This window comes from Sus scrofa, chromosome 4 (assembly GCF_054392235.1).
Source record: "Sus scrofa isolate SSC_HxYL_T2T_F1_AM1 chromosome 4, Sscrofa_HxYL_maternal_Yorkshire_Landrace_v2.0, whole genome shotgun sequence".
In the NCBI taxonomy this organism is placed as follows: domain Eukaryota; kingdom Metazoa; phylum Chordata; class Mammalia; order Artiodactyla; family Suidae; genus Sus; species Sus scrofa.
Genome location: NC_139386.1, coordinates 85,893,348 through 85,920,508, shown reverse-complemented (window position 1 = coordinate 85,920,508; position 27,161 = coordinate 85,893,348). Strand labels below are relative to the sequence as shown.

The window sequence follows — 27,161 nt, the reverse complement described above, 5'->3', positions numbered from 1 at the left end:
AATATATGCTGTTTGCACAAGTAACCCTTCAAATATAAAGACAGATAAATTGAAAGTAAAATATGAAACAGGATATAACATGCAAATGTTAACCATAAGAAGGCCACTGTAGCTTCATTAATGTCATACAAAGTACACTTCAAGATAAGAGAGAAATTTCATAATGTGAAAACGTCACTCCTTAGGGAGACATACACTCATGAATGTATACACAAAACACTTTAAAATACATGAAGCAAAACTGAATGGAACTAAAAGGGAAATAGACAAGTATGCAAGGATAGTTTAATACAACTTTTTCAGTAATTCATAGAACAAACAGGGAAAACAGTAAGGATATAGAAGATTTAAACATTCATAATCAACTTGATCCCACTGACATTAGTACAACACCACATCCAAATTTAGAATACATGATGTATGCAAGTGTCCATGAAGAGTTCACCTAGACCGATGATATGCAAACACATGTTGGCATGTGTGTGTGTGTGTGTGTGTGTGTGTGTGTGTGTGTGTGTGTGTATACATATAGCACAGACATATCATTTATATATATCGCTGACCAACAGAAGCAAAGCTCTTAACAGAGGTGGAAAGACACATTTAGCTATTTTTCCTAACTTAAATGACGATAAAAATTCCATTACCTAAAAGCTTTTTTTAATTCAATGTAAAATCGGTCATTCCACAATCTATATTTTGTAAAGATATTTTCTGGAAACTATGACTCACATGATACACAATGTCTCACAGAAACAACCAGTAAAACACACATTATAACAATGTATTAATAAATCAAATTAATCAACTGCCAAATTCTACTGTAGCTTAGCTTCAGGAGAGACAAAGTTCACAAAAAGTGCTTCAAAATATTATTCTTTACGATATAATTTCTCACTAAAATTAACTTTTGAGACAGACTTAAAATATAGTAAAAATAAAATAAAATAAAATAAAAATTCCAAAGGAAAATGTGTACCCATGTCGTCCTCTAACAAAAATAATTAATAAATTACATTCAACATGGCTCATGTTTTTAGAGAAATACAATTCAAAGTTTTATTATCCTCAAATAGAATACAGTAAGTCTAAGGTGTACTTTATTTTTACAAATACCCAATAAAAATATAACATTAGGCTGAATGCCATGAACCTGAAGGTTTGTCATCCCCTGGGAAACTAGCAGCAGTACAGTCACAGCTCAGTTTTTCTTGGTCACTGATTGAAACATAAACTCCTCTCATCTTCTACACTCAAACACTACAGCAATGTGCTGTGATTCTAACCTAGCCAATCTCGAATTCCTTCCCTCCCTTCAAAATCTTTCTAGTTTGTTCTAATTTCCATTCAATAATATAAAAGCTTCCAAACACCCCTCATTCTCCCGAACCAATGAGAGGGCCACCACCTTAAACCTTCTTTCTCACCCAAATCCTGATTCTCCCCACAAGGCACAGCTTTACCCTCTCACATAGAAGCTGAATTTTTTGCCATACTTCAAGTACTTCAGAAGTCAGGTGAAGAAGTTAATATACTCTGTTTCTTCACAGTTCTTCAGAATTGTATTTCCCTATTCTTAAATAAAGCCACACTCCTTTGATATTTATATCACTGGCTTTATTAATCTAACAATTGCTTGTCACATCTGGTTCAGTGGTCCTAATCCCAAGTAACACTTATAACTAAATGAATGAGCCATTCAACATCCAGCCTCATAGACTTATTTTCTCATTTTCTATGACTTTCTTCACTGCACTTGCCACCCACTCCAATAACCACATCCACATTTGCATCTTTGAAATCACTAATCCTCTCATTCTTATTTCCAGTCCCAACCTCTTTCCTAAGAACTAGACACACTTCTTTAGCCAGTCTTCAACATCTTTAGCTGAATATTTTGGAGGTACCTCAAACTCATCAAATTAACAACTGAAATGATAATTTCCCCCAATCAGAATCTTCTCTACAGCTCCAGTGAGTGGCACCATCATCCACCATAGCTCAGAAGAGAAACCTGGTGTATTCCCTTTATATCTCATTCTCCCTCCCACACATACCTTGTTAATTGTGAAGTTCCTTCAACTAATACTCTAAAACCAATCTCACATTTCACATCTCTCTCTCTCTACTGTTATAATTCTAACCCAAGTCACTATCATTTCTTACCAAAACATCTATATATGCTTTCTAACTGTTCTCCCCATTTCTGCTCTTGTCCCCTCCAATCCATTCACAGAACGGCAGTCAGAGTAACATTACAGAATTGCAAATCTAGCGTATCACTCCTCTGTTTAAATAATCTCAGTGGCGCCCCATAACAGGATTAAATACAAAATTATAGACTCCAACATGCCACATGATCAGATTCCTACTCACTCTCCAGATCATCTCGTGCTTATCAAGTCACTTCCTGTCTAAGGCATTCTCACAGGTTCTCCTGGCTTAAAATTCCTCTCATTCTTGGTCTAGTTTCTAGTCTTCTACTAATCAGAAAAATATTTCCTGAACTACCTATATACATTTATGTCCCTCATTATGATCTCTCAGTGCCTTTTTTACAGCATTCATCACCACTTATAAATTTACTGTATATTTAGAATTTAAATTTTATTTTTCAATCCCTACTAGATGATCTATACAAAACACAGACTAAACCGATGGACCATATTCCATGCTGTGCATGGAACAGCATCTGTCATATAGTAAAGCAGATAAAAAATACTGAACACATGAAATATTTTATTCTATTTTATTTTATTTTTGTCTCTTTTTTTGCCATTTCTTGGGCCACTCCCACGGCATATGGAGGTTCCCAGGCTAGGGGTGGAATCAGAGCAGAGCTGTAGCCGATGGCCTACACCAGAGCCACAGCAACGCGGGATCTGAGCCGCATCTGCAACCTACACCACAGCTCACGGCAACGCCGGATCATTAACCCGCTGAGCAAGGACAGGGACTGAACTCGCAACCTCATGGTTCCTAGTCAGATTCGTTAACCACTGCGCCACGACGGGAACTCCCTTAAAAATTTTAAATTGATGTTTCTTTGATTCTACCAAATTTGCATCTCTTTTTAATGTACTACGGCCATCTATATTTATTCACATATAAATTTATCATTAATACCCTTTGCCCATTTTTGCAATTGGAAAATTCAAAAGTTTAGCTTTAGTAGTAAAAATACTAATAGTAACACTAACAATTATGACAATTTTAAAAGTCCTAACCAACTTTTAGTGGATATTACATGAAAAATAGAGATAAATTTAGAGTAACCCAAATCATTGTAATATTTACATCCATCCAGGTTTTTTCCTAAAGAACTCACATATTTATTACATTTTGCCCACCCATCCATGAATATTATATTTGTTTTCATTTACCAAGGTCATCATTTTGGTCCCTTGCAAAGATTCTCCTTAGAGGTCTTACACATTCCTGTTTAACTCAAAGTATTTTATATATTCCTATATTCCTTCTCTATTTATATTTTTCTATGAATATTTTTGCTAGAATATTAGAAAGACTCTAAATTTTTGTATAAGTACTTCGCTAATACTTATAATTCATTTCCTTTTCTCAATAAGTTAGACAGAACTGCAAGAATTAAATTATTATTTTAATTATTTATTTAGTAAATAATTAAATTTAATTATTTAATTATTAATTAACAACCATTTGTTATTTATTATTTAATTGTTTTATTTATTTGTTTATGTATTTATTTTGCCCTCTAGGGCCATACACATGGCACAAAGAAGTTCCCAGGCTTGGGGTTGAATCAAGCTGCAGCTGCCGGCCTAACCACAGCCATAGCAACGTGGGATCCGAGCCACATCTGCGACCTATACCACAGCTCACAGCAATGCCAGATCCCCAACCCACTGAGCGAGGCCAGGGATTAAACCCACATCCTCATGGATACTAGCCAGATTTGTTTCCACTGCACCACAATGGGAACTCACTAATTTTTTATTAATAAAGTTTATTATGACTTTAACGGATATGCCTATAGTATTTCCTAAGATGGTATTTATACTGTAATCCACATATGATTAGAAATACTTAAAAATAAATTATAGTAAGTATTAATAGATATTTTTTCTATATCTGTCAAGATAACAATAAATTCTCTTTTCATCTACCTATTATGTACTGAATATATTAAGAGACTTGTTATTATTGATCCATAATTTCCTTCCTAAAATAAACCCTACTTGGTCACAGCATATTATTATTCTACTATACAGTCACAGTCAAATTTCTCAATATTTTCTCTTTTATTTTATGATTTCGGGTCTACTACCTGAAAAGGTACTGCCCATCCCAAGACTTTAAAAACTAGAAATTTCTACAAATGGCATCACAATGTAAAAATATATTATTTTGTCAGTCTAGAGAAATATATTTACAGATACAATAGATAATGGATTAAAATCTGATATGCAATGCAGTAAGAAAAATAAAACAGAGAAAAGATTATAAATAGGAAGTTCATAAAATATATGCATGCTCACATACACTCACGTAAATTACTAATTTGAAGAAAAATTAAGAAAATAAACTACATACAATGTTAGACAGGATGTGTTAAATTATAAATTTATAAATTTATACAATCTGGAGGGATTATAAATTGATACAATCTTTTAGGAAGCTGATTCTGCATATCTAACCACAACTTTTATTCTAGACATCCAGTAAGTCATAAATTTCCAAGAAACTCTCTCACCGAACATTGACATTCTCCTACAGAATGCACATCTTCACTACAATACTGTTAACTAATAAAACAATATTGGAATCAATCTATATATCTGAGGAAAATAGATATTGGATGAAATTATCTCTGAACAGCGAAATATCATGCAGCTATTTGATAAGAGAACTCTAAATGTAATGACTTAGAAACATGTCCTTGATAAATGAGTGGAAAAAAGCAAACCATATAATAAGTTTTTCATGTAAACATGTAAATATAAATAAGACCTGGAAAGATTTCCAGCACACTGTCAAAAGTGGATACCACTGGGAGATGAACCTGGAAGGACTTAGAATGAATTTCCAGGTTTTACCTTATATACAATTTTTAAATAGGAGGAACACTGGTGATTTTTTTAAAACTTTCTACTGGGTTTTCTGTATATTTCAAATTTTTTAAAAAATTAAATAATTTGATGTCTGTTAGTTTTCATGTAAGATTTCTATACATCTACTCTTAAGTGAGAGCAGTCTGTAGGATTTTTGTGTGCACAGGCCTATATGAATATCAAAGTTATACTATCTCAAAAAATAGGAATCATTTGATTTTTACAAGGCTTCTTAGAATTTAATTGTAAAGTCACAATCATGTTGCATCTTTTGCAAGGATAGTTCATGGGCCACTTTTTTATACTTCTTTCATAGGTTTTTAATCTGATATTCAGACTCCATTCTGTAAACAAATTCAGCTTTCATGTCTGTATGAACTTTATTTTTCACAAAGAAGTTTTACTTACTCTACTGTTCATGTCTTCAATTTGCTTTGCTCGCTGAATTCTCTTCATTTCTAGAACCTGCTCTCTCTTCTTTTGCAACCATGCTTTAAATACCATGTCATTCTCTTTTTTCTTTTCTTTCTCTTCTTTTATTTTCCGTTGTTCTTCCTGGTGAAAAAAAATTAGTAAAATTATATATGAGTTATCAAAATAGAAATATATTTTGAGATCTTAAATTAAGATTCCCTGACCCTAAAAAACATTTCCATCTGTACATTAGTCTCTCTTTAAAAAAAAAAAAAAAAAAAAAACCTCTAATTTGCTCAGGGGAAAAAAAAGTGAAAATTTTTCAGATAAATTAAATTTTAGAGATAAAATCTACAATTACAGAAGTCTACTATACAACATGATGCTCAAGAATTCCTCGGGTTTCTTCTTCCCTTTCTAGTTTACCTTTGCTATTTAATTCCTCAAGTTGCAGCCATGCAAAAGATGAAAAAAACACCACACTCCGGAAGTACTATATGGTGTCTATATAGAAACACTATAAATGTTTTAAACATTTTTACATTATTGTTAAATGTACTAATTGTGATACCTAGCACTATGGTAGGTATGCCATAATTATTTTCTTTTTGAAGTCCACAATCATTTCTGAAGTGTACAAGTGAGCAATGATGGGCTGTCAAGCACTTGCTTTAAAAATACCTCAGCCAAAAAAGGAAGAGATGAAACAACTACATCAGTCTCGATGACTTTTGAATCTGAGTGATAGAAACACAGGAGTTAATTTTACCTTCATGTTTGTTTGATATTTTTACTACAATGTTTAAAAATATGTTCAACTAGTGTATATTAACAAAGTAATATTTCTGCTACCAAAAAAAAATTTTAAGTGATTAGTTAACTGTAAGAATTTTTTCTTTTTAAATTGAATTACTTAACTAACATTATAAAAAGACAGTTACTTAAACTTAAAGGAAAATACTTAAACCAGTTATGAAGAGCTATAAAATAGTTAACAGGAGCAAAGCAGCATATCATTGTGGAAACTGCACCAAGCTAGATGCTAGGAGATCTGGATAACAATCATACTGCCATTATACCATGTTAATTTGGGCAAACCACTTAGCTCATTATTCTCATCTATAAAATGAAGTTGTGTTAACAAATCTCTTAAGTCTCTTCCAAGACTAAAATTTTAGCATAGAAATAAACTGAATTATAGAATCCACACTTAAACAGTATTCAAATAATGGAATTCAGAGTTTTTTCCTTACATTTTGATAATACAGAAAGCCTTTTTAATTTTTTTGATTGAATAAAATATAGGAAGGAAAGAAGAAATTCTATCCAATTAACAGCATAAAATAGCTTTTATAATACCTATATACTATTTTATAAGCCTCATTATACAATATGTGAATTTATTAACAACATATAGTATATGTGAATTTATAAAAATTAAATTTTATAATTATTTTAAGTTCATTTTTTTAAAAAGTGTTTTGGATGCCTTGGGTGAATACAGACAGTTTGGTAAGATAATTAATTTTCCAGGGAGAACATTTGGATATATTGAATAGAATATACCAGCCAAAGCACAGATACTGCAGTTGCCAAAGAGAACAGTGAAATGATGGACTTGGTATAGAGAGACGGGGTATAGTGTCCAACCCAGCTAAATTTTCGATGGGCGTAAAAAAGGAAAGCTTTCACCTGAAACCAACTAAAAAATATTTTAGTATTAGCACTTAAAGGCCATGTCTTGAGCAAGTACATAAACAAAGGGAAATTTTTTAGTTATGAGAATCCTGACACAAGAAAAGTATATCCCAGAACAGAGTATGTGACACCCAGAAAAGAAGATCAAAAGAAAATAGAACTAGGGAGTTCCCTTTGTGGCTCAGCAGTTAATGAACCCGATTAGGATCCATGAGGATGTGGGTTCGATCCCTGGCCTCACTCAGTGGGTTAAGGATCCAGCACTGCTATGAGCTGTGGTGTAGGTTGCAGAAGCGGCTCAGATCCCACATTGCTGTGGCTGTGATGTACACCGGCAGCTGTAGCTCTGATTGGACCCCTAGCCTGATTGGACCCCTAGCTGTAGCTCTGATTAGACCCCTAGTCTAAGACCCCTAGACTTCAGTATGCCACGGGTGCGGCCCTAAAAAGCAAAAAAAAAAAAGAAAGAAAGAAAGAAAGAAAACGGAACTATCCATCAATCATACCAGTTAAAGATTACCATTAGTTCATTAATGAAAAGACACTGCATTATATAAAACCTCCTATATAACTTTTACAGAAATACATACACAGATACACAGATATATGTGTGGATACAACAAACATACAGTTCAGTTACTCTTAACAAGTTATTCTATATTATTATAAAGTTCTGAGTTAACAGATCCTTTTAAGTATCCATTTTATACCTGAACCAAGTAAGCTGAGTCTGACTGTCAGATTTCAGTAGCCACGTAAGCAAAATATTATGAAATATGCACCTTTTCAGATACCTGCCCGAGTGTGCAACAGGCTATATATTCTTACTAACTTCACTTTTCATCTTCTTCTGTTAATGTGAGTTCCTGATTTAAATGCCATGAATTTCCATAATTCCCCATATAATGGAAAACATACCATTCCTCACAAATGACAATAAAACTGGGATTTTGACTTTGCTAGACAAAGTGAGGGACTTTGGTAAAGTTATTTAAACTTTCTATAGTTTTCTCACCTGTGATTCTTTGGGGTTTCTTCTAATTGTAAAGTTCTACTAACTGTGATTCTGTTGCCCTTCAGTATTTACAGTTAGACATTTTATATGGTTCAGCTTAATGCTGTCAAGGATCCAGTAATCAGAGTATCCAGAGAATAAGGGTGCTGATTTAAGTAGAGAAAATTCCCCAGTTTTAGTACTTAGAATTTTCAATTATTAAATACTTTTATTTAAGAGCAAATGCTCCCCCCAAATAATAACTTGGGAGTCCATATGATATTCTGGAGACATTTCATTATTCTTTTTTTTTTTTTTTTTTTTTTTGGTCTTTTTGTCTTTTTAGGGCTGCACCCACAGCATATGGAAGTTCCCAGGCCAGGGGTCTAATTGGAGTTACAGCTGCCGTCCAATACCAGAGCCACAGCAACACCAGATCCGAGCCACATCTGTGACCTACACCATAGCTCATGGCAATGCCGGATCCTTAACCCACTGAGCGAGGCCAGGGATCGAACCTGCAACCTCATGGTTCCTTGTTGGATTCATTTCCGCTGCGCCACGACAGGAACTCTGACATTTCATTATTCTTAATCTAAAACTAACTCCTGGTATAAAGGAATTTAATGTTGACAAAAATAATCTGTAATAGAAAAAAGTTTTATTCAAGCCACTGAGGACTACCGTCCAGGAGACACAAATTCAAGAACTTGAATTGTATTCCAACCGACTGCAAAATGGGGGAGGCATATATACAGGTAAAACCCACAGAGTTACATAAATTGTTTGTCAAGAATTAGAATTGAAGCTGGCAAGAAATAAGGGTACTTATTAAGCAAGGATTGCTTAGTATCTGAAATGGCTGCATAGTTACAAAGAGAGACCTTGAGACCATAAGGTTGCAGCTGGCAGATATTATTTTGAAAACATCTGGTGATATACTTGAGTTTTATATAGCTCAGAAAATTCAAGTTCTCAGTGATGCAGGGATACACCTGAAACCACATCCACAATGGCCACCTGGCTTCACTTGGGTTGCTTAAACCACAGCTTTTTGGTTTTGGGGTGTTTTTTTTTTGCACATTAACTTTTTTTTCTTTTTTTTTACAATTTTATAATGATTTTTATTTTTTTTCATTATAGCTAGTTTACAGTGTTCTGTCAGTTTTCTACTGTACAGCATGGTGACCCAGTTACACTACAAGCATACATTCTTTTTTCTCAATTATCATGCTCCATCGTAAGCGACTAGACATAGTTCCCAGTGCCACACAGCAGGATCTCACTGCTTATCCATTCCAAAGGCAATAGTCTACATCTATTAACCTCAAGTTTCCAATCCATCATAGTTTTATATCTTGTCAGAACAAAGAACAAACATCAAACAAGAAAGGGATATGTTCCCTCAAGGTTTCAAAAGAGACATATTAACATGTACATAGGAAGTCAGTATGATCTCAGTGTCTAGGAAGGGAACCTCATCTTGGAAGGGGTACCAGCACTAGTGTCAAGGGAAGAGGCGGAGCATTTATCCTATCTTCAAAGTAGACATTCTAAACAATCTGGTAAATACATTCTTTTTTTTATATAATTTTTTTTATTTTCCCACTGTACAGCAAGGGGGTCAGGTTATCCTTACATGTATACATTACAATTACATTTTTCCCCCCATCCTTTGTTCTGTTGCAACATGATCTTTTTTTTTTTTAATGATAAAAACAGATGTATAATGTACGTTTGACAGGCCATAAGACAGGCTGTTCTAGTTAGCATAAAGTTTAAATAAGACAAACCACGTATAAGCCAACATGACTTCCACATATCTCAATCTGTGAAAATTTGTTCCACCAGCGGGCCTGGAAGATATATGAAATACACACACACACACACACACACACACACACACACACACACTCACCAGAGAATTATACCCCAATTCCATTTGTTGCCTCCTAAACCCCAACAAATTTGTGTTTTAATTTTTCCACCTGACCTCTGATGTTCACCTGTCTCATATCTAGACTACTTTCAGCAGTCACTTAAACTCTCTGAGCCTCACCTTTGAAATTAAAAAGGATCAAATGAAGTCATTACTGAGGTCCCCTCTAGCTCTAACCAGAGAGGGTCAAGGTAATCATGGTGTCTGTTCCATAAATACAGACTCTTATCACTTAACTCCTTAATCTAATAACAGAAAAAAAAAAAGCCAAGTAAATACATCCAATAATTTGAAGAATCATTTTAAGGCCTACTGCATTTATAAAACATGAAAACATATTCAACTTCCAATATAATAACCCCTTGTGTTCTCACCTCTCTCTTTAGCCTTTCTCTCTTTTGCTCCAGTCGTTTTTGCAGTTCTTTCTGTCGAGGAGAAAGACAGTATGTTGAGGTCACTGGAGATACATCTGCAGACTGTGTCCTATGATTAGATTTCCCATTCCCCTTACTTCCATCTGAGTTGGCAGCAGAGCCTGGATAAGTCTTTGGGTTTGGTGGGGGCTGAGGGATGTAAGCCAGTGGCTCTTCTGTTGATGAGTAAGCAACAGCATGAATTTTCATTATTGGTTCTTCTTTCTTGACTCCACTGACAGATGAATTGGAAGATCTGGGTGACAACTGCTGAGGCTCATTTTCCACTGTACTATCAGCATTATTAATGGGGGGCAAAAACCCCTGACTCTCAATGTCTTGTAAATTCAGAAGTTCAAATTTTCCATCTCTCTCTACCAGTATTTTCCTATCCTTGTTTTCTTCACACCTTGCATCAGTAAGTGATAGGAGCACATTTTCTTGTCCAAATTCATTGGAAATACATAATTGTGACAGTTTTCCAGACACATTACTTTCATTTTCAAAATGATTTTTGCCTGTATCAGTGTCTTCCAGAGGAGGAACTTCCAAATCAACTAATTTGTCCTTGAACTTAAGTTTCCGTTCCCTTTTATCATTCACAGGTTCTTCATTTTGTAGAAGTTTGTTGGCCTGTATAATTTTTTCCATAATGTATCTCCTTACTTCCTCATCCTCTTCTTCCTCCAGGTCTTGCTGGCTTTCCAGTTTGGATTCCTGTAAGGAGTTTTCACTGTCTGAATCTGATATGGGATCCAGAGGTTGGAAACTTGGTACAGAAATGAAGTCATTTCTTCTTAATGAACCCTCATCCTTCAAAGATTTGTTAGGATCAGAAAGCTGTTCAGTGTGTTCTATTTCTGTTTCATTCTGTTTTAAGTCTTGGTTAATATTCTCTTCATTCCCACCAGCCATCTTAAAAAACAGAAGATGAGATTCTTTTTCAGTAAAAATTGAGACTCTGTCCATGTATATGTAGACAATCCAAAAATATATTTTCATATTGATGTAATTTATTTTATGAATGGGAAAAATCTACATGGTTCCTGTTCATACTTCACTTACAATTTTCTAACATATTTATAAGGGAAAAGCACTTCAGGAAAAATTTAACTGCAAATTTGAATCTGATATGCCAAGTACTAGACTGATTATTTTTAAAAGATTTTATGCTAACTACAAATAGCACAATATTATTTTAATATTTCTCCTTCTATAAAATTTTCCTCCCTTTACATTTTCAGAAGATTATGTTTTATTAAAATATTTTTATATTTATTATTTATTATTTTTTCAGAAGACTAAATGTGTTTTCCTTGTAATATTCGTATTTTTCAAAAAAGTATCTTTCTCCCTAGGACAATTACAATGTCACTGCCTTTGATCAAGTCCTAATCATTCTGAGATTCCTATAATCTTTTCAGATTATTATTGCTGCTACTTTCTTAAGGAACTACCCAAATTTCAGGTCAAGTCTTACCTCTCAATCAGATTTTCCTTCCTCAACTATCTTCAAAGGCTTCAAAGACTCCAGTAATCTATGTTAAACACCATTATAAAACTTTTTTAAAAAAAATTTAGGAGTTCCCGTCGTGGCACAGTGGTTAACGAATCCGTCTAGGAACCATGAGGTTGCGGGTTCAGTCCCTGCCCTTGCTCAGTCGGTTAACGATCCGGCGTTGCGGTGAGCTGTGGTGTAGGTTGCAGACGTGGCTCAGATCCCGCGGCTACAGCTCTGATTCAACCCCTAGCTTGGGAACCTCCATATGCCACGGGAGCGGCCCAAGAAATAGAAAAAAAAGACTAAATAAATAAAAAAATTTAATTCCACAGGAACTGTACACTAGCATCATCCCAACACAAAACCCTGCTCCACATGTTCCTAACCCAGCATCTTAACCTGGCTTCTTACCCAACATCTCTCCTGCACACATACATCCTCACCCACCAAACACTTTGCCCCTAAAATATGTAAGTTTTTCTCTTTCTCAAACAATGCTCTACTCTTGAAAGAGTTCTGTGCGGGATACTACTTCTTGCTCTCTTCAACCTCTTAAAACTATCTTCCTCTTTTATTAGCTCACAGTCATCATTTCTGACAGCTTCCTTTCCCTAACCTTCTGGATATCCAATAAACAAATAAACCTGACCCCCTAAAATGACTACCAAATAATTAAGATTAAACGAAGATCTCTGCATTGTAACTGTTCTTTTAGCCTTATTTGTATCTCTGGTTCATTTCTACAATATTTATTCCAAATTTTCCTTTAGCTTTTACTTCTTTTTAAAACACACTGCAAAAAAATCTTTCTAATCCTCATCCCTGCTGCAAGCTCTGTCATCCTTTCTTCCTACCAGCCTCAAAGGAAGAAGTGATTACAGTAATCCACTGGAATGCCCCAGATTCATTAGAGCATTCTGTTTTGACTAGTGCTGTATCCCTCACACATAGAGTAGTCTCTGACACATGGCAGCTTATCATTATTTTTGTTGAATGAATAAAGAAATAAAACAATGAATGATTCTTACCACTTCCACAATTCTACCACCCTATGCTATGGATCTCACACCCTTCCTTCAGCACTACTGCTCTGGGTATCTCTACCCCTACTCATTTTATTCTTCTGCTAAAAATACATAAAACTTCCATGTAAAAGCCATCTTAGATAAGTCTTTCAACTCTGTTGCTTTTTTCAAATATCTATCCCATCTGTCTTCTCCACTGTATAAGAAAGCTAAGAGAAGGTTGTGATGTAAAACTTACTGCCTTCATTTCCTCATATTCTTTTCCTTTACCCTCTTAAATCTGGCTTCTGCTGTAAATACTCTGATCAATGTCTCTCTAAAGTCACCAATTCTCATCCCAGTCTTGGTCCTTTTCTTCATTACTTCCCTATTTATTAACACTAATTATATTTTAAATATTTACATATAACATAATTAATTATGTAATTATTATGCATATATATTATATATAAATATACACACACATTGCATATATGCAAAGACAGAAAGACGGAAACTTCTAAGACCAGAAACTGGTTCATTTTCCTGAATTTCCATTACTTATTGCCTGATAAATTGTATATGATCATGTTTAATGGATCCACTTTTTACTACAAATATTCCTATGACTCGGTCTTTGACCCTTTACTTTTTAATGTATATTCATTTCCCTAAAATTCACTTTCAAGTTTTCAAATATTAACTGAAAGAACATGTTTTTGAGGATTTGCTTAACTCTTCATGTATTCTTAAAAGTATAACCCCATGATTTTACAAAAGTTCACATAAAGCAGAAATTAACAAAAAAAAAAAGTTTGTTTTTACTTTTGATGCAATAAATTATATTATTTATTTATATTATATGAATTATAATGTTTAAGTAATAATCTTAGCTTTATTAAGCAATAACTTAACACCTGTTCTCTCACTAATTAGCCCTATGCCTTAGGACACAACATTTAAATTTTCTATGCCTCAATTTCCTCATCTCTAAAATGGGGCTTAATGAAATCCCATTCCTGGGCATCTATCCATAGAAAACCACGACTTGAAAAGACGCATGTACTCTGATGTTCACTGCAGCACTATTTGCAATAGCCAAGACATGGAAACAACCTAAATATCCACTGACAGAGGAGTGGATCAAGAAGATGTGGTACATATACACAATGGAATATTACTCAGCCATTAAAATGAACGAAATACCAGCATTTTTAACAACATGGATGGACCTAGAAATTATCATACTAAGTGAAGTCAGCCATACAATGAAACACCAACATGAAATGCTTTCACTGACATGTGGAATTTCAAAAAAGGACAGACTGAACTTCTTTGCAGAACAGATGCTGACTCACAGACACTGAAAAATTTATGGTCTCCAGAGGAGACAGTTTGGGGAGTGGGGGAATGTGCTTGGGTTATGGGATGGAAATCCTGTAAAATTGGATTGTTATGATCACTATATAACTACAGATGTGATAAATTCATTTGAGTAATAAAAATAAATACATAAATAAATAATGGGGCTTAATGAGGAGTTCCCATTGTGGTGTAGTGGAAATGAATCCGACTAGTAACCACAAGGTTGCAGTTCGATCCCTGGCCTTGCTCAGTGGGTTAAGGATCCACTGTTGCTGTAAGCTGTAGTGTAAGTTGCAGGCACAGCTCAGATCCTGCAATGCTGTGGCTATGGTGAAGGCTGGCAGCTGCAGCTCTGATTGGACTCCTAGCCTGGGAATCTCCATATGCCACAAGTGTGGCCCTAAAAATAAATAAATTAAATAAATAAATAAAATGGGGCTAATGATACTTATTCTATGTATATTGAAGGAATTTTGTGAGATTTAGATAATATATGTGAAACTCCTCAAGAACTACAAAGCACTTTGTTAATATAACTATAAGAATGCTGTTGGCAATTTATATATACCTCTACTATGCTGGCGCCACTTTTTTCTTTTTCATTAATTAACCATTCCAGGTCCTTTTCAAAATCATCTTCATATTCTCCACTGTCTTTTGAATCAGGATCTTTATTTTCATCCATTTTCTGTTTGTTAAAGGATAATGCTATAAGATTAAAAGAGAGAAGGTATATGTTATGTTCACTTTAGGGAAAGTATGGAGTATGGAGATTAACGTTGAAGATAAGCTAATTAACACATAGAAACACATATTATAGAATGTTTAAGATGAACAAATTGGTACACCCTACAAGAAAGACTTACAAAGGCCAGACTACCTCCTCCCAATTCCTTATACCCTAATTTAAAAGGAGACTAAAAAAGGTGGATAGGAAGACTATGAGGCTTTGAAAAGGATTTTCCACATCCTCTGCCAATCATTATCTAGATCCGAGCTGATAAATGGACTTTTTGGTCTCATTCATTCACATTTTCTTATGTTCAAATACAAACTATTATATTCTCATCCTCAGTTTCTAAACCATTCTGGTAATTTATACAGCATAATTTGTTATCTGAGGTTTGTTTTTTTTTTTTAACTACATGACAAGTGACTCGATTACAGCAAATGCTAACTTCCACAGAAGTCAAACTGTTGTCAACTGTAGATAAAATACATTTTATCATAAAAAAACAAACTATGATGCCAAATACTATCTGGAAGACAGTGACAATAACCAAGGATGTCAGATGAAAGTTAATAAATGTTTGTGTAAATGGTGCATATATTCCGTCATTTTTAAGAAAACAAACTAAAGTTATCTGCAAATTGAGGTCAATTCCAAGCCCTAATTTTCTGGTCCACAATTTTTCAAACAAAAGAAGCATTTCAGTCTTTACCTATAATATGTCTTTATGTGCAAGAGCATACTTTATATGTGCATATAACTGTAATATATATTACAATTTTGACAAACATTTGCTGAACACCTACAATATTCTGATAAAGATTATAATATAGAATTATGCCATTGAGCCCTGACAGAGAAAACAAATGTACATAAAATACATAAATTGAAAGGTAGGTTACTGGAATAAAGGTATCTTATAAAGGACTATGGAAGGAAGTATAAAAAAGCAACTAAGTTTAAAATTGGAAATATTAAGGAACACTAAGATGGGTTTAAATATTGAGTATGAAAGTTCATCTGCTATTCCAGACAAGAGAAGAGCATGAGAAAGTACAAACACAGAGGTGCATGGAATTTTCTAGTGTGGCCTGAAAACAAATGTGCTCCTGGAGAAGGGTCTGGAAGGAGTGAGAAGGGGTTAATTTGATATCATATTATCTGTTCAAGAAAAAAAGAACTGAGGGAAAACTGTTTATATGGATCTGTCACAAAATAGCCAAAGGGAGAAATATAGAGCATCTGCATATTTTCCACAACTGACTAAAACAAAAACAAAAGAGCAAAGCTCTCCTAACGTACTTAGAATTTTAGGTTTAATTTCAAAAGAACTGTAGAAATAGGATCTTTAGAGCCCCAAACACCTGGGATTCTGCTTCTGAATCCTACACCAAGAATAAGTTGCCTGAAACCTTTACGGGAAGTAGAAAGTACAGATGTCAAGAACACACAAGGTCTAAGCACTTTTTTTTTTTTTTGCTTTTTGCGGCTGCACCCGAAGCATATGGAGGTTCCTAGGCTACAGCTAGGAATCAGAGCTGTAGCCTGGGAACCTGGGTCAAATCTGAGCTACAGCTGCCGGCCTACACCACAGCCACAGCAACACAGGATCCAAGTCTCGTTTGCGACCTATATCACAGCTCACGGCAACGCTGGATCCATAACCCATAACCTCCTGGTTCCCAGTCAGATTCGTTTCTGCTGCGCCATGAAGGGTACATGAAGGGTACCCCTAGGAACATTTTTAAAGTTACAAAATGAGAGATATTATACTTGATTCAATAAATATCCACGAACTTTGCTTTGGCTATTACCTTCACTTTATTCTCCTCAAAAGTTTGACCAGACTACCTAACCTGGTGCCAACTTTACTAAAGCAAGACATACATTTTTTTCCTTCTATTGTTCATCATGAAATGATAATGAAAGCATGTGGAAGACCATCTTTCCACTAGCTGCACAAGTACTAGCTAAGAGAAGACATAAAGCTTTTCAGTACTATGTGTGAAAAACCTTTTAATAGATTTTAGTGCACAGTAAGTTCAAAATGAGTTAAAAGAATGAGATAATTCAAAAAAAAAAAAAAAAGGACACATACCAATGTTCAGAGCAGCACTGTTTACAATAGCCAAGACACGGAAGCAACCTAAATGTCCATCACAGATGAATGAATAAAGAAGATGTGGTACTTACATATAATGGAATATTACTCATCCATAAAAAAAGAATGCAATAATGCTATTTGCAGTAATATGGATGGACCTAGAGATTATCACACTAAGTCAGAAAGAGGAAGACAAATACCACATGATAACACTTATATGTGGAATCTAAAATATGTCACAAATGAACTTACTTATAAATAGACTCACAGACATAGAAACAAACTTATGGTTACCAAAGGGGAAAGGAGGTGAGAGAGGGATAAACTAGGAGTTTCGGATTAGCAGATGCAAACTATTGTATATAAAATAAATAAGAAGGACATAGCACAGGGAACTATATTCAATATCCTATAAAAATATGAGATATACATATACATCTGAATCATTTTGCTTTACACCAGAAACTAACAAACATTGTAAACCAACTATACTTAAATTAAAAAACAAAAAAATGATGGAGTTCCCATCGTGGCGCAGCAGAAACGAATCCAGCTAGGAACCATGAGGTTGCAGGTTCGATCCCTGGCCCTGCTCAGTGGGTTAGGATACGGCATTGCCGTGAGCTGTGGTGTGGCTCACAGACGCGGCTCGGATCTGGCATTGCTGTGACTCTGGCATAGGCCAGCAGCTGTAGCTCCGATTAGACCCCTAGCCTGGAAACCTCCATATGCCTCAGGTGTGGCCCTAAAAAGACAAAAAAAAATGGTGAGGACAAAAATGTAAATGGGCTCCAAGGCTGAGACTTGAGGTGCATATAACACATGAAGCTCTATATCTAGTTTGCTACAACTTAGAGAACAAAAGACAAGCTGGAACACATTTATAGGCTAGCAAACCAGGAGGAACACGGATAAAAGAGAAGGAAGAGGGAAGAAGGCAGGCTACAAAGCCAGATTCTGAGGAACACCTGAAAATCCTGGAATGTTAGCCTAAAGAAATTTCCTAAAGGTGAGTCATTACAACTGCTTCACAATATTGTTTTCTTTTCAGGGCTGCACCTGCAGCATATGGAAATCCCTGGGCTACGGGTCAGCTGCAGGCCTAAGCCACAGGCACAGCAATGCTCAGTCAGAGCCACATCTGCAACCTACACACAGCTTTCTGCAACACTGGATCCTTAACCCACTGAGTGAGGACAGGGATCAAATCCACATCCTCATGGACACTATATCAGGTTCTTAATCTGCTGAACCACAATGGGAACTCCAGCTTTACAATACTTAAATGGTCACTGTATGAAGGAGGATTGGATTTACATCATTTCAAACAGTAAGACTAGTATCAAGAGCTAGAAAATCAGGAGCAAATTTTGAGACAATGTTAAGACAGGATTTACATTTTCAAACTTGTCCTGAAGTGAAGTGAGCTGCATTCCCTGTCAATCGAATATTTATACCTAGCTCAAAAGATGATCATGGCATGACTGTTTTAAAGGAGACTGGAACTTTAGAAAAATGTTGAGCTAGATGACCATTAAGGTTTATTTAAACCTTTTCTATAAGATGAAAATTAGTAAATAACTGCCAATTTATGAAAAGCAAGAGAATTTTAACACAAATGTATAGTACCATAATGAGGCTCAATCTAAAATAAATTAGCAGTGCCTGAATAAATTCAAGACTTTAATTCTAAAGTCTGTCTGTTTCATTTAAATATCACTTTTCTTTGCATAGTTTTTATTTTATTTTATTTTATTTTCCCACTGTACAGCAAGGGGATCAAGTTATCCTTACATGTATACATTACATTTACATTTTTTTCCCCACCCTTTGTTCTGTTGCAACATGAGTATCTAGACATAGTTCTCAATGCTACTCAGCAGGATCTCCTTGTAAATCTATTCTAAATTGTGTCTGATAATCCCAAGCTCCCGATCCCTCCCACTCCCTCTCTCTTCCCATCAGGCAGCCACAAGTCTGTTTTCCAAGTCCATGATTTTCTTTTCTGTGAAGATGTTCATTTGTGCTGGATATTAGATTCCAGTTATAAGTGATATCATATGGTATTTGTCTTTGTCTTTCTGGCTCATTTCACTCTTTGCATAGTTCTTAATACTACTTCCCTTTCCCTCTCAAGACAGAGTTAGTTTTAAGTATACCGAATGTTAATTATTCAACCCAATTATTCAACTGGATTATAACTATTTCTAATGTATTAGTTGGACAATAATTCCTTCTAGATACTTATTTATTTTAAACTAAAAATAGGAGGAATTCCCTTGTGGAGCAGCAGGTTAGGTAAACAGCATTGTCACAGCAATGGCTTTGCTCAGTGCTATGGCGCAGGTTTGAGTCCTGCCCTGGGAACTTCCATATGCTGTGGGTATAGCCAAACAATTAAAAAAATTTTTTTAAATAAACTAAAAATAGGAAATGGACCTTCCTAAGGGACTCAAAGTAATGCCTCAATAATTTGTAAAGCAGAGGTTAAGAGCAATAATCTTTTGAAGTGACCTGAAGAAACCAAATCAATATTTCAGAGTGAGTTTATTTAACACCGCCTAAGCTGCAAGACAGTCTAAATTACATAAGCTATTGTTTTCTTACCTAACAATTAAAAGTAGAGGTGCCATGAATGATGCAGAATAAACTAAAACTCACTGTAATCCAAAACATCTACATAAATAATGCTATTTTTCACAGTCACCAATGCCTTATGATAATCAGCTTTTTTTTCAGATCAGGAATCTTGAAATTTATTATACTAAGATGTTTAAGTTATATACTTAATTGTTAGAATAAGACTTCTATGGGCCAGTTCCAGAATTTTTGCACGCCTGCTCTGTCGTCTCTTTCTCAGCCTAGTCCAGCCTCACCATGGCGGATGCCTTCATGGGCACCTGGAAGCTAGTCCTGCCAGTAAGAATTTCAATGACTACATGAAATCGATTGGTGTGGGTTTTGCCCACACCAATTTGGCCAACATGACCAAGCCTACCACAATCATTGAAGTGAATGGGGACACAATCGCCATAAAAACACAAGGCACCTTCAAGAGCAGAGATCGGCTTCAAGCTGGGAGTGGAATTTGATGAGACAACAGCAGATGACAGGAAGGTCAAGCCCATTGTGACACTGGATGGAGGCAAACTTGTCCCCGTGCAAAAGTGGAATGGACAAGAGACAACAGTTGTTTTGGGAACTAGTTAAGACAATAATTGTTTGGGAACTAGTTGATGGGAAACTCATCCTGACACTCACCCACGGCAGTGCAGTTTGTACTCGCTCTTATGAGAAAGAGGCACACCTGCCCATCCCTTCATTGACTGCTCCTGCCAATTGGCTAATCCTGGACTCAGCACCAGACTGCCTCACTTCTTCCTCTGGCGTTTTGTAAAAATCCACTTTGGGGATATTTTCCTGGGGTCAGGTGGCACCAGCCTTCATATAGTTCTGGTTCTTGTTGTGTATGCTTGTTTTTTTAACTGCATCCAAAGGGTGCTCTGAGGTCAATAAAATAGTCAAGGCCACCAAAAAAAAAAAAAAAAAAGACTTCTATGGAACTCTTCAGTGCTTTCCCTTAGTTTTATAAGAACATAGTTCTGAACTTGTAAATAAATGCTTGCCTAAAGAATTTAGTAGATATGCTTTATTATTTACAAAGTATCTCACTCATGTGAAAACTAAAACATAGAATGAGCAAAATAAACAAAAACAAATTACAAATTAAACATATTAGCTATGATAAAATCATTATTATGCCATAATTAAAAAGAAAAAAAAAACAGCCACAGTTGAAGTGACTCGGGAAAGTAAATGAATTTCATCAAATAAAAAGTGCCATTTCTTTCTTATAACATCAAAAAAAATGTATGGCTGGTTCCCAAGTAAACAAAGAACATAAATTACACACTCTTGTTACCAAGTCCCTTAAGCCTTTTTCAAATGCGTCACAAGATATTCAATCCCTTTCAGTTCTTTTAATCTTCATTCCCAGGGTAGTGGCCATATGGTACACAGTCAACAGGCTGGAACAAAAATACATCTTCTACAAATTCAATCACCTAACACTTATTCTTTGTGAGTTTCATACATTTCATCAGTAAAAAAAAAAAAAAATCTATGAGTGGCTTACCTCAGAACCACCCTCTTAATAGGCAACTGTAGTAAGAGATGGAAATTAATTCCTTCCTCCAGTGTGCCTGCTAAATCCCATGTGAGTATGTGACTGCAGATCTTTTAGTGTGAGTCTAAACTAAGTCCATATATACACACAATTTTGCTAACTTTCTTTCAACGTTTAAAACACTCCAAAACATTAACCTAAAATTTAATCTAATTAACTCCAGTCTTATACTACTTTAAACATGGTCTTTTAAAATCTAAGAGAACAGGAAGAACATCAAAGAGAACACCTTTTAATATAAAATAAGTACTTAAGCAAGCACTAACCCATTAAAAACATGAGACCATCTGGTCCATTCTTACTACTGAATCCTGCCAAGACTATGATCCCATGAGTAACTTTTTTTTTTTTAAAGTCATAATTTGCCACAAGGTATGACAATAAATGATATTCTACAAACATTACTGGTAACTTTAATTTGTATCTATGGTCCTGAGGTACCTCTAACTAAATGAGTACCTTCGCCTCCTCACGGAAGCTAACATTTCAGGAATGACTTCTCCCAAGGATGAGAACTTTGACAGGTGAAAGAATATGACAAATATTAGAAACAAAGCTACCCTCAGAAGGGTTTCCCCCACACAACGCGAAGCGAAGCTCAACTGCCAGGCTCCCCGGCCAGCGCCAGGCTCCGTGGACCCCAGACTTGGAAGGATGAGACGCCCACACAAAGTCACTTCACTCGCTTCTTGGAGTACCTTTCCTCCCAGTTGTCCCTGACGTTTACACCTTTACCCTCTCTCCCACCTTAAACATCCACGTATCACCTTCCCTTCGCCCCCGCTTTATTCCCGCCTGCCTGTGTAAGTCGCAGCGGCTGGGGTCACAAAGATGGCCGGAGGTGCTCTCCTCTCTTTCTAAGCTCCGACAATGAGCAGAGGGAAACCCCGGCACCTGCACGGCAGCGACCAGGACCCGGTTGCCATGGAAACGACGCGTCTCCGCCGTCCTGCATCCGGGCTATTCTCACTACTTGCGCGCGGTGGACCGCGCAGGCGCTGACGACAGTCTGAGAACAGCGGCCGCCCTGGCGCTGCTCCAGGTGCAGGCAAAAGACCTCTCGCGTTGCAGCTGCCGCGGTAACAACCAAGAAAACCGCGCGTCATCCGCAAGGTGGTTAGTAAGCATTGGGGAAAGGTTATTCTCTAGGTTATGAGTTTTCCCACGTGTACCTGTGTCTTACAAGATAATGGACTTTGTTGAATTTTAGAAGTATATTTATTTTCTTTACCATTAACGTGCAAAGGTAGTTTCCTCTTTCACTAGTGGATAAGCACACTGCAAATTAGTTACTGTATTTTTGACCGGAAGTCTCTCCACCCCTCCATCCACCTCCACCCCAGGTCCCAGCTCAATCAAAATGAAACCTTTATTGACCAAAGGTGGTCAAAAGGAATAGATGTTTGCTCCGGCTCTCAAGCCTGTCAAAATGGTCAACTAGAGTTTTCTCAAACCCTCCCTAGGGGTGGTCTTTATATATAAAGAGGAAGCAAGATGATTTTTAGATTGCAGTGACAAATGACAGGATTTTAGGAACTGTCCCATTCTCAACAAAAATAAAACAGGAAGAAATGAAAATATTTCCTAAGTACAATTCGTTCAGATTTTAATTATGTATGGAATTTACCAGAAAAATATTGCCTACATTATCAGTTTTTTAATATAAAAGATCTAGATTTTAATGTATCAATTTCAAAGAAATGTATGTTAAACATAACAATTATAGAACCCTTGCGTTGTGTAACTGAATGTGCATTAGATGTGGAATGAATAGGTGTAAAAATCAGAAACAGGCCCCATTTACATAAAAGTCAGAGTTCAAGTTACTTCAACCACTTAGAATCCAGTTGCAACCAAGAACAAGTGTAAAAGGCTTGAAAGAAATAAGATAGGAAAGCAGGAGTAGCAATACTCATATCAGACAAAATAGAATTTAAAATGGCCATAAAGAAAGACAAAGAAGGACACTATTTAATGGTTAAAAGAGCCATTCAAGAAGAGGATATTACAATAGTCAATATATATGCCTCTAATATAGGAGCACCCAGATACCGCCAACAAATACTACAAGACCTAAAAGAAGAAATTGATGGGAATACAATCACAGTAGGAGACTTTAACACCCCACTCACATCAGTGGACAGACCTCTAGAAAGAAAATTAATAAAGCAAAAGAGATCCTAAAGGAAACAATAGAAAAGTTAGACTTAACATTTTTAGGACATCACATCCAAAAAAATCAGAATATACATTCTTCTCAAGTGCACATGGAACATTCTCAAGAATTGATCACAAATTGGGGCACAAAGCTAACCTCAACGAGTTACCACAAAGTTTGTAAGCTAGATTTGAACAGTTTAGGAGCGTCTCTCACAGTCCTTTATTCTAAAAAACTCAGTTTCCAGTCCAGAAATTAGAATGTGATCATTTGAAAGGAAAGGCGATAGAAGAGATGGGCTGTTAAAAGAAGGTACACTGACACGGGAAAAAATTGGAGGGCTAAAGACTAATATGCAGGGAGAAAGAATATAAATCTTACGTCAATTAACTTAAAAATAGGAAATGTTCCAGGGTTACATATGTAATGATTTATGAGTTGGGCCTGGCCTTAGAAAATATGTCAAAGCAGAGTTTGGTTTCCTTATACCTCGCCCTGACAGCCAGGATTTCTATAAAAATGTGTTAAAAATTTGGTGACATAAAAAAATGCTTTTTCGGAGTTCCCGTCATGGCGCAGTGGTTAACGAATCCGACTAGAAACCATGAGGTTGCGGGTTTGGTCCCTGTCCTTGCTCAGTGGGTTAAGGATCCAGCGTTGCTGTGAGCTGTGGTGTGGGTTGCAGACGTGGCTCAGATCGCACGTTGCTGTGGCTCTGGCGTAGGCCGGTGGCTACAGCTCCGATTCGACCCCTAGCTTGGGAACCTCCATATGCCGCGGGAGCGGCTCAAGGAAAGGCAAAAAGACCAAAAAAAAAAAAAAAAAAGCTTTTTCTTGAAAAGGTTCATTTGTGCCATAGATTCTAGATATAAGTGATATCATATGATACTTGTTTTTCTCTTTCTGACTTACTTCACTCAGTATAAGAGTCTCTAGTTCCATCCATGTTGCTGCAAATGGCATTATTTTGTTCTTTTTTATGACTGAGTATTCCATTGTGTATATATATTTAAATGATCTATTTCTTCTTGACTCAGTTTTGGTGGGCTGTATGTCTCTAGAAAGTCATCCATTTCTTCTAGGTTGTCAAATTTGTTGGCATATAATTGTTCATGGTATTCTCTTATGGGTTTTTTTTTTGCAGTGTGTGATGAGATTTCTCCTTTTTCATTTCTTATTTTCTTATTTGGGTTCTTTCTCTCATCTTGCTTAGTCTGCCCAGAGGTATGTCAATTTTGTTTAACCTTTCAAAGAACCAGCTCTTGGTTTTATTGATTTTTTTCTATTGTTTTTTGAGTCTCTCTTTTATTGATTTCCTCTCTGATCTTTATATTATCCTTCCTTATGCTAACTTTAGGTTTTGTTTGTTCGTTTTCTAAGTCTTTTAGTTGGTAGGTTAAATTGTTGATTTGAGACTTTTCTTTTTTTGAGGAAGGCCTCTATCATTGTGAACTTCCCTCTAAGCACTGTTTTTGTGACATCCCATAGATTTTAAATGGTTTTGTTTTTATTATCATTTGTCTTGAGATATTTTTTGGTTTCCCTTTTGATTTCCTCATTGATGCATTGGTTGGTTTTTTTTGTTCGTTTGTTTTTTGTTTTTGTTTTTGTTTTTGTCTTTTTGGGGCCACACTCGTGGCATGTGGAGGTTCCCAGGCTAGGGATCAAATAAGAGCTGTAGACGCCAGCCTACACCACAGCCACAGCAATGCCAGATCTGAGCCACATCTGCAACCTACACCACAGCTCATAGCAACACTGGATCCTTAACCCACTGAGCGAGGCCAGGGATCAAACCTGCATCCTCATGGATACTGGTCAGATTTATTCCCACTGAGCCATGAGGGGAATTCTGACCCATTGGTTTTTAAGTAGCATGTTGTTTAGTATCCATGAGGTCAGTTTTTTCTCATTTCCCTTCCTGTGACTGATTTCTAGTTTCATGCCATTGTGGTCAAAGAAGACGCTTGAAGTAATTTCTATACTCTTAAATTTGTTGAAGTTAGTTTTGTGCCCAGTATATGGTCAATCCTGAGAATGTTCCATGTGTACTTGAAAAGAATATATATTCTGGTTTTTGGGGGTGTAATGCCCTAAAAATATCAATTGTCTAACTTTTGTGTAATTTAGGATATGTGTTGCCTTATTGATTTTCTATCTGTAGTATCTGTCCATTGTTGTGCATGGAGTGTTAAAATCTCCTACTATTATAGTATTCCTGTATATTTCTCCTTTTGTCTGTTAGTATTTCTTGTATGTATCTGGGTGCTCCTATTTTAGGGGCATATATATTGATGAGTGTAATGTCCTCTTCTTGAATGGACCCTTTTATCATTAAATAGCGTCCTTCTTTGTCTTTCTTTATGATCTTTATCTTAAAGACTATTTTGTCTGATATGAGTATTGTGACTCCCACACTCCTATCATTTCCATCCACATGAAGTATCTTTTTTCATCCCCTCACTTTCAGTTTATATGTGTCCTTTGTCCTAAGGTTAGTCTCTTGTAGAGACTTTTGTAGGCAGCATACTGTAGGCTCTTGCTTTTTTATCCAGACTGCCACTCTGTGTCTTTTGCTTGGAGCATTCAGTCATTGACATTTAAGGTAATTTTTTTTTTTTTTTTGTCTTTTTCCCATTTTTTGGGCCACTCCCTTGGCATATGGAGGTTCCCAGGCTAGGGGTCTAATTGGAGCTGTAGCTGCTGGCCTACATCAGAGCCACAGCAATGCAGGATCCGAGCCGTGTCTGTGACCCACACCACAGCTCACGGCAACACCAGATCGTTAACCCACTGAGCAAGGGCAGGGATCGAACCCACAACGTCATGGTTCCTAGTCAGATTCGTTAACCACTGTGCCACGACGGGAACTCCTAAGGTAATTTTTTTTTTTTTTTTTTTTTTGTCTTTTTGCTGTTTCTTGGGCTGCTCCCGCGGCATATGGAGGTTCCCAGGCTAGGGGTCTAATCGGAGCTGTAGCCTCTGGCCTATGCCAGAGTGACAGCAACGTGGGATCCCAGCCGCGTCTGCAACCTACACCACAGCTCACGGCAACGCCGGATCGTTAACCCACTGAGCAAGGGCAGGGACCGAACCCGCAACCTCATGGTTCCTAGTCAGATTCGTTAACCACTGCACCACGACGGGAACTCCCGATTTTTGATAAATATATATTTATTGCCATTTTAAATCTTGTTTTCTAGTTGACTCTATGTTTCTCCTTTGTTTCTTACTTTTTTTTGGTTGGATGATTTCCTTTTATTTTATGCTTCTGTGCTTTTCTTTTTAGTATTTGTGAATGTATTGTTTGGTTTTGATTTGTGGTTTCCCTGTTTTTCAAGTATGTTAACCCCTTTCTATATCTGCTTGTTTTAGCCTGATAGTCATATAAGCTCAAACACATTCTAAAAAAAAAGTATCTAGATTTTCCTTTCCCACATTTTATGATTTTGACATCCTTTTTTTATATCTTCATATTTATGCTTTTGCTGTTTCTGGGTTTATCATCACTTTTACAAATAGTTTTTTTAAATTTCTTTTTAGCTCTGTATACTGGATTATTTAA

At 36.1% G+C, this 27,161-nt stretch overlaps 1 protein-coding gene and 1 pseudogene across 8 annotated transcripts in view; one reads left to right on the top strand and one right to left on the bottom strand.

The window, feature by feature from the left end:
• Positions 1-22,354, bottom strand: part of CCDC181 (coiled-coil domain containing 181) — a 35,484-nt gene extending 13,130 nt beyond the window's left edge. For 2 of the 8 annotated variants that reach the window (XM_005663096.4, XM_085020632.1), the window contains exons 1-4: positions 22,238-22,354; positions 14,987-15,126; positions 10,510-11,463; positions 5,499-5,645 (exon numbers count right to left, since the gene is read on the bottom strand). In XM_005663096.4, the coding sequence (XP_005663153.1) occupies positions 5,499-5,645; positions 10,510-11,463; positions 14,987-15,103 (1,218 nt within the window). In that variant the 5' untranslated portion in view covers positions 15,104-15,126; positions 22,238-22,354. 8 annotated transcript variants of the gene reach the window in all.
• On the top strand, positions 20,058-22,451 carry LOC146403911 (fatty acid-binding protein, heart pseudogene; annotated as a pseudogene).
• The last annotated feature ends 4,710 nt before the right edge of the window (positions 22,452-27,161 follow it).